The sequence below is a fragment of the Bubalus kerabau genome, chromosome 7 (assembly GCF_029407905.1).
Source record: "Bubalus kerabau isolate K-KA32 ecotype Philippines breed swamp buffalo chromosome 7, PCC_UOA_SB_1v2, whole genome shotgun sequence".
Lineage (NCBI taxonomy): Eukaryota > Metazoa > Chordata > Mammalia > Artiodactyla > Bovidae > Bubalus > Bubalus kerabau.
Genome location: NC_073630.1, coordinates 19,967,000 through 19,980,065, shown reverse-complemented (window position 1 = coordinate 19,980,065; position 13,066 = coordinate 19,967,000). Strand labels below are relative to the sequence as shown.

At 40.2% G+C, this 13,066-nt stretch overlaps 1 protein-coding gene and 1 long non-coding RNA gene across 5 annotated transcripts in view; one reads left to right on the top strand and one right to left on the bottom strand.

The window, feature by feature from the left end:
- Nucleotides 1-11,804, bottom strand: part of LOC129657502 (uncharacterized) — a 54,204-nt gene extending 42,400 nt beyond the window's left edge. The window contains exon 1 of one of the 2 annotated variants that reach the window (XR_008716776.1): nt 11,661-11,804. This is a non-coding gene — a long non-coding RNA (uncharacterized LOC129657502). The remainder of the gene's footprint in view (nt 1-11,660) is intronic. The other variant, XR_008716774.1, reaches the window with a different exon arrangement.
- LOC129657498 (sperm-tail PG-rich repeat-containing protein 2-like) overlaps nt 7,330-13,066 on the top strand; it is a 156,307-nt gene continuing 150,570 nt past the window's right edge. For 2 of the 3 annotated variants that reach the window (XM_055587746.1, XM_055587745.1), the window contains exons 1-2: nt 7,330-7,522; nt 7,647-7,781. In XM_055587746.1, coding sequence (XP_055443721.1) covers nt 7,478-7,522; nt 7,647-7,781 — 180 coding nt within the window. In that variant the 5' untranslated portion in view covers nt 7,330-7,477. Of the gene's footprint in view, nt 7,782-13,066 lie in introns of all 3 variants that reach the window. The other variant, XM_055587747.1, reaches the window with a different exon arrangement.

Below are 13,066 nucleotides of genomic sequence, written 5' to 3'. Positions count from 1 at the left end.
AGTATACATGCATATGTACATTTAACATTAATAGATGTTTTTTGATAATTCCTTGGTTTTAGAAAAATATATGACACATGTTTCCCAAATCTTGCTCTTTTCAGTAATACCTTATGGAAATCATGCCAAGGATTTGAAATGACTTTTACTGTTGTTTAATTGCTAAGTCGTGTTCAGCTTTTTTTGCAACACCATAGACTGTAGTCCACGAAGCTTCTCTGTCTGTGGAATTTCCCAGGCAAGAATACTGTGGTGGGTTGCCATTTCCTTCTCTAGAGGATTTTCTAACAAAGCTAGTGGAGGTGATGGAATCCCAGTTGAGCTATTTCAAATCCTGAAAGATGATACTGTGAAAGTGCTGCACTCAATATGCCAGCAAATTTGGAAAACTCAGCAGTGGCCACAGGACTGGAAAAGGTCAGTTTTCATTCCAATACCAAAGAAAGGCAATGCTAAAGAATGCTCAAACTCCTGCACAATTACATTCATCTCACACGCTAGTAAAGTAATGCTCAAAATTCTCCAAGCCAGGCTTCAACAGTATGTGAATCATGAACTTCCAGATGCTCAAGCTGGATTTAGAAAAGGCAGAGGAACCAGAGATCAAATTGCCAACATCTGCTGGATCATCGAAAAAGCAAAAGAATAGCAGAAAAACATCTACTTCTGCTTTACTGATTACGCCAAAGCCTTTGACTGTGTAGATCACAACAAACTGTAGAAAATTCTTCAAGAGATGGGAATACCAGACCACCTGATCTGCCTCTGATAAATCTGTATGCAGGTGAAGAAGCAACAGTTAGAACAGGACATGGAACAACAGACTGGTTCCAAATTGGGAAGGGAGTACATCAAGGCTGTATATTGTTACTCTGCTTATTTAACTTATATGCAGTGTACATTATGCAAAATGCCAGGCTGGATGAAGCCAAAGATGGAATCAAGATCACTGGGAGAAATGTCAATAACCTCAGATATGCAGATGACACCACCCTTATGGCAGAAAGCGAAGACGAACTAAAGAGCCTCTTGATGAAAGTGAAAGAGGAGAGTGAAAAAACTGGCTTAAAACTAAACATTCAGAAAATGAAGATCATGGCATCCGGTCCCATCACTTCATGGCAAATAGATGAGGAAACAATGGAAGCAGTGAGAGACTGTATTTTTTTGGGCTTCAAAATCACTGCAGATGGTGACTGCAGCCATGAAATTAAAAGACACTTACTCCTTGGAAGGAAAGTTATGACCAACATAGATAGCATATTAAAAAGCAGAGACATTACTTTGCCAACAAAGGTCAGTCTAGTCAAGGCTATGGTTTTTCCAGTAGGTATGTATGGATGTGAGAGTTGCACTATAGAGAAAGCTGAGCACCAAAGAATTGATGCTTTTGAACTATGGTGTTGGAGAGGACTCTTGAGAGTCCCTTGGACTGCAAAGAGATCCAACCGGTCCATCCTAAAGAAAATCAGTCCTGAATATTCATTGGAAGGACTGATGCTGAAGCTGAAACTCCAATACTTTGGCCACCTTATGCGAAGTAGTGTCTCCATGGAAAAGACCCTGATGCTGGGAAAGATTGAAGGCAGGAGGAGAAGGGGACGACAGAGGATGAGATGGTGGGATGCCATCACCAACTCAATGGACATGAGTTTAAGCAAGCTCCGGGAGTTGGTGTTGGACAGGGAAACCTGGCATGCACCAGTCCATGGGGTTGCAACGAGTCAGACATGACTGAACGTCTGAACAGAACTGAGAGGATCTTCTCCTTTTTTAGAAAAATTAATTTATTTTCAATATTGTAGTGGTTTTGCCATACAATGACATGAATCAGCCATGGGTGTACATATGTTCCCTATCCAGAACGCCCCTCCCACCTCCTTCCCCATCCCATCCCCCAGGGTCATCCCAGTACACCAGCCCTGAGCACCCTGTTTCATGCATCGAACCTGGACCAGCGATCTGCTTCACATATGATAATACACACATTTCAATGCTACCCTCTCAAATCATCCCACCCTCGCCTTCTCCCACAGAGTCCAAAGGACTGTTCTTTACATCTGTGTCTCTTTTGCTTTCTCACATATAGGGTCATCGTTACCATCTTTCTAAATTCCATATATATGCATTAGTATACTGTATTGCTGTTTTTCTTTCTGATTTACTTCACTCGGTATAATAGGCTCCAGTTTCATCCACCTCATTAGAACTGATTCAAATGCATTCTTTTTAACGGCTGAGTAATATTCCATTGTGTATATGTACCACAGCTTTCTTATCCATTCACCTGCCGACGGACATCTAGGTTGCTTCCATGTCCTGGCTATTGTAAATGTGCTGTGATGAACATTGGGGTACGTGTGTCTCTTTCAATTCTGGTTTGAGAGGATTTTCTCAACACTGGGATTGAACCTATGTATCTTGCATTGGCAGGCAGATTCCTTACCACTGAGCCATTAGGGAGTCACCAGCCCTAAATGACTTTACTTCAGTCTTTAAAATGTCTTCATAGTCCTTCTGCCACTAATAATGGCTAGAGCTCCAGCAGATAATTTTTGGACCATGAGGAATCTCAAGAATGGGAATGGCACATCAAGATACACAGCAACACAATATAGCATCCTAGTTTCCTGGCATCAAGGAACTACCACATCACGCCTGAAAGATCACTTCTAGATTTTCATTTCAGAAATATATAAACATGCAGCCACACTGAAATAAGAATTGGTTAAAAAAATAAAAACAAACTACTGACTATCGGGTGTCGGAGTACAGGACAGTTGGGGTCATCTCCCTCATAATGGCTATGAAAACAGTTTCTAGAGTCAAACTGATTAGCTCCATCATTCATTAACTATGTGATATTGAATAAGAAATTCAATGGCTCTAAGCCTCATTGTATTAACAGAGTAGACATATTAATAGAGTCTACTACATGGGTTATGTGAGAAATGATTTAGACTATTCATGTAAAGTGATTCACATAGTGCTAGCACATAGTAGGTGCTCAATAAATGTCAGTGGAAAAAAACTCAGGTAGGCATTGGATAATGGTATAATTTTTTAAATACATTTCATGAAATGCAAATGTAAACCACAATGAGGTATCACTTCATATCAGTCAGAATGACCATCATTAAAAAGTCTACAAATAACAAATGCTAGGGAGGGCGTGGAGAAAAGGGAACCGTCCTATGCTGTTGGTGGGAATGTAAGCTGGTGAACCCACAATGGAAAACAGTACGGAGGTTCTTCCGAAAACTAAAAATACAATTACAATATGACTCAGCAATTCTACTCCTGGGTATATATATATATATGTATATATATATATATATATACATATATATATATATACACACACACACACACACATACATATATATAAAACTATAATTTAAAAAGATATATGCACCCCTATGTTCAGAGTAGCACTATTCACAATAAAAAAAGACATGGAAACAACCTAAATGTCTATTGACAAAGGAATAGATAACATGTGATGTACATACACACACGACTATTACTCAGCCATAAAAAAGAGCAAAATAATGACATTTGCAGCAACGTGGATGCAACTGGAGATTATCATACTAAGTGAAGTAAGTCAAAAAGAGAAAGACAAATACCATATGATATCACTTAATGTGTGGACTCTAAAATATGGCACAGATGAACCGATCTACAAAACAGAAACTCAGTCACAGACTGAGAGTCACAGAGAGAGCAGGTTTGTTGTTGCCAAGAGGAAGGAGAGTAGGGGAGGGATGGACTGGTAGTTTGGGGTTAGTAGATGCAAACTATTACCTATAGGATACATAAACAACAAGGTCCTACTGTATAGCACAGGGAACTATATTCAATATCCTGGGAAAAACAATAATGGAAAAGAATATAAAAAAGAATGTGTATATGTATGTAACTGAGTCACTTTGCTCTACAGCAAAAATTAACACATTGTAAATCAACAATAGTTAAAAAAACACATTTCATGATTTCAGAATCATTAAATCTGCAGCTTAAACACAAATTAAAATACTGAACATAAAATATACTGTGTAAGCTTCAAAACATTATATTAATGACTTTTTTTTTAACCTTTTTAACTTGAATGTGTTATTTTTACCTTTGTGTTTTTTACCTTTTTAACTTGAATGTGTTAAAGCTAGTAACTTTACTAGCTTCCCTTGGCTCAGTGGTAAAGAATCTGCCTGCTAATACAGGAGATGCAGGTTTGAACCCTTGGTTGGGAAGATCCTCTGAAGAAGGAAATGGCAGCCCACTCCAGTATTCTTGCCTGGGAAATCCCATGGACAGAAGGAGCCTAGTGGGCTATAGTCCATGGAGTCACAAGAGTTGGGCATTACTTAACGAACAACAATATCACTTTATAATATGACCTCTAATAACATTGACAAAGTATACTCATTTGATTGATACATGCTAAATGATTTGTTACTATTGCTTGATTTTTTTTCAACAAAAAGCAAAACAATAGGAAAAAAATGGAAAACCATCATGAGGTGAAGAAATTAGTTTCAAAAATAATTCAGTTTTTATATTTATAAGGTATTTAATGCTACTTAAAGCAGAGTTCCCACTCCCAAGCTTCATTTTAAAGTTTATTGTTGTGGAAGCCAGTATGGAGAAATGGAAAGAACCCAAATTTTACAGTCAAATAAACCTGAATTCAAAGACAGTTTCCATCTCTTACTACAGTAATGGTAATACAGTGTGGTTGATTAGCATTAAAACTATTTCGTAGGAACTGAGGAATGCTGAATCAAATTATTTTGTATTCATATATAATTATAATTCTATGTTAACATTGTAATTTTATTAGCAGCACATTCATTCTAAACTACTTCAGAAATATTTACCACACTGAGAAATAAGTAAAAAGGTTTGCTGTTCTCATTTTAAAAGTATCTTCCAATTCTTAAATACTTTGTACTATTCTGGTTACTGAACCATAAGGTGGAAATAAAAGCTGGGGAAGTTAGACAGAACAGGCACAGTAATCAAGGAAATAGATAAAGGATTTTCACACTAAAAACTTTTCAAAGAAAAGTGTTTTGTTAGGAATACAGAATTCTCAGCGACCAAGTGTTACAAAATTAGGAGGACTGTAGATGCTGTACCTCAGTGGTGTCATATTTAAAATAGACCTGATCACAAATATTTAAATAGGATCTCACTATGGTTTTTCCTATGGTCATGTATGGATGTGAGAGTTGGACTGTGAAGAAGGCTGAGCGCCGAAGAATTGATGCTTTTGAACTGTGGTGTTGGAGAAGACTCTTGAGAGTCCCTTGGACTGGAAGGAGAGCCAACCAGTCCATTCTGAAGGAGATCAGCCCTGGGATTTCTTTGGAAGGAATGATGCTGAAGCTGTAACTCCAGTACTTTGGCTATCTCATGCGAAGAGCTGACTCATTGGAAAAGACTCTGATGCTGGGAGGGATTGGGGGCAGGAGGAGAAGGGGATGACCGAGGATGAGATGGCTGGATGGCATCACTGACTGGATGGACGTGAGTCTGAGTGAACTCCGGGAGTTGGTGATGGACAGGGAAGCCTGGCGTGCTGCGATTCATGGGGTCGCAAAGAGTTGGACACGACTGAGCGACTCAACTGACTGACTGACTGACTGACAAGACTTTGAAACGCTAGTCTTGCCACTGATCAGCTATCCCTGTCTGTGAGGTATTTGAGGAAAGACCACACACTGAGGTGGCAGCAAGATATAAATTCTGTATTCCTAGCTGGTGGGTGTGTGCTAAGTCGCTTCAGTCGTGTCAGACTCTTTGTGACCCTGTGGACTGTAGCCCCCCAGGCTCCTCTGTCCTTGGGATTCTCCATGCAAGAATACTGGAGTGGGTTGCCATGCCCTTTTCTAGGGAATCTTCCCAAACAGGATCAAACCGGCATCTCTTACGTGTCCTGCAGACAGACAGGTTCTTTACCACTAGCGCCACTTGGGAAGCTCATTCTTAGTTGGTACACAGGTCCTAAGGTTACAAAATCCCCTTTGGAGATACGTAAACAAGCTTAGATAGACCCTATAAAGAGCTCCTTTTGTCTAAACTAGGTTGGCGCCAGTGGACAAAAATCAAATCCAGACAGGAAGTAGAAAAGCCTCCTTTAACACTTCCATTTTCAACGGCAAACCCTTACCTCGGGGAAGAGTAATGTAGACTGCTGCAGACGAGAAAAATCAGGAGGTGAGAGCCTGCACCAGTGCCACAGCAAAATGGCCTGAGCTGAATTTGCTTTTTGGGGTCACCATAGAGGACGACAGATGATGAGATGGTTCGATGGTATCACCGACTCCTTGGACATGAGTTTGAGCAAGCTTCCGGAGTTGGTGATGGACAGGAAGCCTGGCATGCTGCAGTCCATGGGGGTCACAAAAAGTCGGACAGGACTGAGCAACTGAACTGACTGACTGATAAGTATCAGTTTCTTAGTAGGAAGGGGCGGTATCTAAAGTGCAGAAAATTAAAAAAAAAATCATTTTATCCATCTCTCGTTATGGATTACACACGTCTCTTTCTCTATAAGATATAGAAGACTTGATGAAGACTTTCTTGTATCTTTGGGTCCCCACAATCTAGCATGATACTGAACCGATAGTATATGCCAGTGTTTTTTAAGTGAGTAAATAATTATTCAGGTTATTGAGTAGGAAAAAAAAAGGTACTACAGATACATTCTTGAGACGCTGATACGCCTTGTAGGGAGCTGCGCTTTCTTAACGCCTCTGTTTTACGTTATGAACAGAGTAATGAGTCTGCGGCTGTTGCTTGGTATCTGACAACAGAAGCACCTTTCAGTTACCTGCATTTGCATTGCTTCGGTTGGTAAGTTTTTCTTCTTCCCCGGGTTTTCTGTTTCTGTCATCACCACCTTCTGGGTTTTTTTTGAGCCACAGTGTGGACTATATCTGGGATAAAGTTAGAAGTGCTTTCTTTCCCCCTGGGGTGCGAGTATAGTTGTGATGGGAGTGTGGGCACAGAATCGTTTCCTTTCGTAGTAAGACTTTTATTTCACAGTTTTTGGTAGTCTCTTTCCCAGCCGCCCTGACTTAAAGGGAAAATAGATCACAATCAAATTAGCCCTGACTCCTAATGCGTTTTCTAGAGGTTGTCTGACGAGTCAGGATCCAATGTAGTTAGAAAAGTAAGAGGATCGCGGGGGTTCGAGTATGTTCTTTCCTTTAGAAAGCCAAAAGCGCCGGGCGGAGAGAGTAGCGGAGGCTTACGGCTCGGTGCGCATGCTCCCAGGGCTGGGCTCGAGAAAAGCGCCTCAACCTTTAGTCCAGAGACTTCCGGGAGGCGAGAAATGCGCGGTGGCAGGGTCGGAAGCATGGGGGCCGGCGCCTAGTACTCGTTCCTTGGCGCGGCTTCAGGTCTCGGTTGGTGAACCGATGATTCTGTGGGAAGTCTTACGTCTGGTTACACTGTTTTCAAGTTTTCCATGCGGCTAGAAGTCGCCTGGGAGAAATCTGACACCAATCAGCAGGTGGGGCGATAGCATCTGCGCTAGCTCCTCCATTTACAGAAATTCTTCCCGGGCCTTCTAAGTTTGTTGACGACTTTTTGCTCCACCATTTCTTCTAGCTGCTCTGTTCTTAATCCCTTTGCAGCCGCGCACCCCTCCCCTCACGCCATTATGTATGACCGGGCTCCCCGTGTGCTTAGATTGGCTGAACGTGGCAGCACTGAGGATCGTGTGGGTCCTGGATCTTACCAGGTTCCTTACCCGAAGCAGCAGGCAACAGGTAAGATGTAGAGAAAGGCAAGCCTTTTGTGACAGGCGCCTCACTTTCAGCCTGCCCCGCTCATGTGTGCCTGACTTAAACACTATAGTACAACTTCATAGGTATAACATGAAGTAGGCAGGGAAAATTCTATCCCTGTTTTTACAGATGGTAAACTAATTTTTCCCATTTCACTAGACCAGTAAGCGTATTGCCTTTTTGATTTTACAATGGTTTTCTACATCTTAGTTTAAATGCTGCAGATTCGATCTGGGATTTTGATTTCCCTGTCCCAGTTGACTGTCAGTTCAGTTCAGTTGTTCAGTCGTGTGCACCTCTTTGCGACCCTATGGACTGCACCATGCCAGGCCTCCTTGTCTATTCACAACTCCTGGAATTTACTCCAACTCATGTCCATTGAGTCGGTGATGACATCCAGCCATCTCATCCTCTGTGGTCCCCTTTTCCTCCTGCCTTCAATCTTTTCCAGCATCAGGGTCTATTTAAATGAGTCAGTTCTTTGCATCAGGTGGCCAAAGTATTGGGAGTATCAGCTTCAGCATCAGTCCTTCCAATGAATATTCAGGACTGATTTCCTTTAGAATGGACTGGTTGGATCTCCTTGCAGTCCAAGGGACTCTTAAGAGTCCTCTCCAACATCATTGTTCAAAAACATCAATTTCTTGACTCTCAGCTTTCTTTATAGTCCAACTCTCACATCCATACATGACTACTGGAAAAACCATAGCCTTGACTAGATGGACCTTTGTTGGCAAAGTAATGTCTGGTTTTTAATATGCTGTCTAGGTTGGTCATAACTTTTCTTACAAGGAGTAAATGTCTTTTAATTTCATGGCTGCAGTCACCATCTGCAGTGATTTTGGAGCCCCCCCAAAATAAAGTCTGTCACTGTTTCCACTGCTTCCCCATCTATTTCCCATGAAGTGATGGGATGGGATGCCATGATCTTCGTTTTCTGAATGTTGAGCTCTAAGCCAACTTTTCACTCTCCTCTTTCACTTTCATCAAGAGGCTCTTTAGTTCCTCTTCACTTTCTGCCATAAGGGTGGTATCATCTGCATTTCTGAGGTTATTGATATTTCTCCCGGCAATGTTGATTTCAGCTTGTGCTTCATCCAGCCCAGCGTTTTTCAAGATGTACTCTGCGTATAAGTTAAATAAGTAGGGTGACAATATACAGCCTTGACGTACTCCTTTTCCTATTTGGAACCAGTCTGTTGTTCCATGTCCAGTTCTAACTGTTGCTTCCTGACCTGCATACAGATTTTTCAGAGGCAGGTCAGGTGGTCTGGTATTCCCATCTCTTTAAGAATTTTCCAGAGTTTGTTGTGGTCCACAAAATCAAAGGCTTTGGCATAGTCAATTAAGCAGAAGTAGATGTTTTTCTGGAACTCTCTTGCTTTTTCAACTATCCAACGGATATTGTCAGTTTGATCTCTGGTTCCTCTGCCTTTTCTAAAACCAGCTTGAACATCTGGAAGTTCACGGTTCATGTCCTATTGAAGCCTGGCTTGGACAATTTTGAACATTACTTTGCTAGCATGTGAGATGAGTGCAATTGTGCAGTAGTTTGAGCATTCTTTGGCATTGCCTTTCTTTGGGATTGAAATGGAAACTGCCCTTTTCCAGTCCTGTGGCCACTGCTGAGTTTTCCAAATTTGCTGGCATATTGAGGGCAGCGCTTTCACAGCATCATCTTTTAGGATTTGGAATAGCTCAACTGGAATTCCATCACCTCCACTAGCTTTGTTTGTAGTGATCTTCCTAAGGCCCACTTGACTTTGCATTCCAGATTGTCTGGCTCTAGGTGAGTGATCACACCATTGTGATTATCTGGGTCACGAAGATCTTTTTTGTATAGTTCTTGTGTGTATTCTTGCCACCTCTTCTTAATATCTTCTGCTTCTGTTAGGTCCATACCATTTCTGTCCTTTATTGTGCCCAGTAGCTCAGACAGTAAAGCGTCTGCCTACAATGCGGGATACCTGGCTGGGTTCGACCCTGGGTTGGGAAGATCCCCTGGAGAAGGAAATGGCAACCCACTCCAGTATTCATGCCTGGAAAATCCATGGACCAAGGAGCCTGCTGGGCTACAGTCCATGGGATTGCAAAGAGTCAGATACAACTGAGTGACTTCACTTTTGCATGAAATGTTCTGTTTACTATATGAGTCTCCAAATCACCTGAGTGCTTTTTACCACCTTCTGTCTCTTCTTTGTAATCCTGCCTGCCTCACACACCTTTCCTAGAAACATTTACTAAGGTAATACTTTTATATTTGTTTTGGAATATCTTTTTTTTTCAGGTAGATGCCTTCTATCTGACCATCTACTAGAACTTACTTAATGAGAGCTCCTTTATGGCAGTTTCCTTAAGAAAAGCTTTACTCGTTGAGAGGTGAAATGGGAATGGATAATTTAAGTAATTATTTGCTCTCATTTGTTTGCAGTTAGTGGATGGGGTAACTTTTAATAAGTAACATAATTTGCTTTCTGTTTTTTCTAATCTGATTTTTTGTGGGGCTTGATACCATCCAAATTAAACTTTTTTCCTTTTTAGCCTACATTTTCCCTATTCCCACACAATTCCTGTATTTTTGAATAAGTGGTAGGATCCATTATTCCATTGACATGATTGATGAGATTAGGATGGTAGATTGATTTAGGTTTCTTTGGAGTACTAATTTGTCTTTTGTCGTTGTTTTAATCTTGAATTTTACTACCTTTCAGCTTCTGATAATGATATCAGTGTTTTTGGAGCGTATGATGCGTCTTTATTTAATGCAGCTGAGTTACAAGGATTACCTCCCTACAGATTTATTAGCCACCAATGACCACCCAAATGCTTACACTTTTCTATCTTTATTTTATTTTGACACAACTTACCACTCTTTTTTTTAGAGATACTTCTTTCCCTGGTGTCTGTAACATCTTTTTGCTGGTTCTTTTCCTAACTGTTGTAACAGTGCCTGGTACATGGTTTGGACACAGTAAACATTTGTTAAATGCTGAATCAAAGTATCATTTTCCCCTCTCAAACCAATACTCTATAGTCTTCTTTAAAGATTTTTATTTTAAGGTATTTCTAAATACCTTTTACATGTTTATATACTGTACTTTCCATCATTTGCTTGTTACTTTTCTCATGTTTACTTTCTCATTCAAATCCACAGCTTCAACTGCTATCTATATTCTGATGACTCCCGTGATACAGGTGTTTCATATCTCTAAGATGAGCTTTCTTTTGATAAGGTCTTTTACTTTTTTTAGGCATCTCTACCTAAAGTGTCTGAACTTACCAGTTTCCCCAGAATTACTGGGCCCTTTGAAAAAAATTTCCGTATCAGTCAATTAGAAACTTTAAGCTTTGAAATTACTGTAGACTCCTTTTTTTCCCCTCTAATCACTCTCATTGATCTTAGGACCTATTGATTCTTTCTTATCTTTATCTCTCAAACTAGTTCCCTTTCTTCATTTAATTGCCCTTGACTTAATTTGGAATTTGTTATTTTTATTCTGAAACAAGGCCTTCCCTAGTGGCTCTGATGGTAAAGAATCTGCCTGCAATGCACGAGACCTGGGTTTGTTCCCTGGGTTGGGAAGATCCCCTGGAGAAGAGAATGGCAACCCACTCCAGTATTCTTGTCTGGAGAATTCCATGGACAGAGGAGCCTAGTGGGCTACAGTCCATGGGGTTGGCAAAAAGTTGGACACAACTGAGTGACTAACACTTTTGTCAATAAAATATTTCTCGTTTCCCTCTATATCAGTCTCTAACAATGTCTGTTTTATGTCTAATGTGATCTACACCTCCACCAACAGTTAACCAACACATTAGCAATTCCAGCCTTGCATTATCTGTAAATTCATGCTCACTCACCTCCATTCCTTTGTACCTGCTGCTACCTTTGCTGGGTATGTTCTCTCTTCTTTCCTTACTTGGCTAATTACTACTTATGTCTTGAGCCCCAGGTGAAGTTTTTCTCTGACTCCACTCAGTCCCAGGTCTTTCTTCTTTGACTCCTTAATAACTCAAAGGACTTTGGTACTGTATTGTAATTATGTGTTTACTTACCCGGCTGCTGCACTAAAATGTGAGATTTTTGAGGGCAGTAACCAAGATCTCCACTGTATTAGTCTCAGTTTTTTGCTCCATACCCTAACACCTAAGTGCTTAGTTAAAAAAATAGCAAAACAGTAATTCTTGAAGTAAAGTTTGAAAAATCTGATGAGTTACATGTGTCAGGTTATAAGAGTTTTTAATTCTTCTTTGTGTGAACTCTGATTGGAGATAAGTAACTAGGGTTTGCAAGGTCCTTCTACTGCTTTATAGAATTGTGCCTTGTTGACCTATGAAGGAAGCCAGGAAATTTCATTCTTGGGAACTTTGAGCAACTGCATCATATGGAATCCTGTTTTAGCAGTACTCAGCAGACATGCTAATAATAGTAATCAATAGAGGGCATAGGCATCTCTTTAGTCATTTTTCTACCAGATTCCCTGGCAAGGTAATTGAAAGTAGCAGTTACCTCTTTCCTAGGTACATTCTGCTTTTCACTTCTTTGAGATCAGTAACACTGGGCTATAGAGAAGTACACACAGTTATTTAAGGGTCAGGTGAATTTCGTAGAGTATGATGTAGGAAATGTTGGGAACTTTATGTAATTTACTTGTTAACTTGAATTACATAAAAAGAGAATAAACTTAGAGTCTTAAAACTTCAGAAGAACAGTGCAGATATTCTTTATTTCCAGCCTTTCTCTCCTCATTACCATTCTTCGCTTACTGTACCCTGCTTGGTCAGTCCTCTAGTGTATTGTCTTCATATTTTCCTCAGGAAATTCTTTCCACATTAATTTGCAAACTTCATTGCCTCGACTTTTGTCCAGCTGATCAAGGAGACTCTTTTCTACCCAGGATTTGCAGCCTGAAAGGAATAGGAGTAATTTCATGATTCAGATTTCATGACTGGGAGAGAGAATGGATATTCCAGATCCAGATTAGTGAGAGCTGCTCCTGATTTTCTTGTGAATTATCTGAGAAGCAAGAAAATCTTATTCATTAAAGCAAATCTTTGCCATAAATGACCAGCCTAGTAAAATATGATAAAAACATAGTCCCTTTAATAATGGACAGCTCCTGGCATTATTGTGCTAAGGAATATTTCATTGTTTTCTGATCTTTATTTACATAATAAATGGTACCCCATGTTAAAATGTATTAGTTATCTGTATTGGTTCTCTATTAGTTATCTGAACTGGATAATGCTGGCTGTTAATATATTTT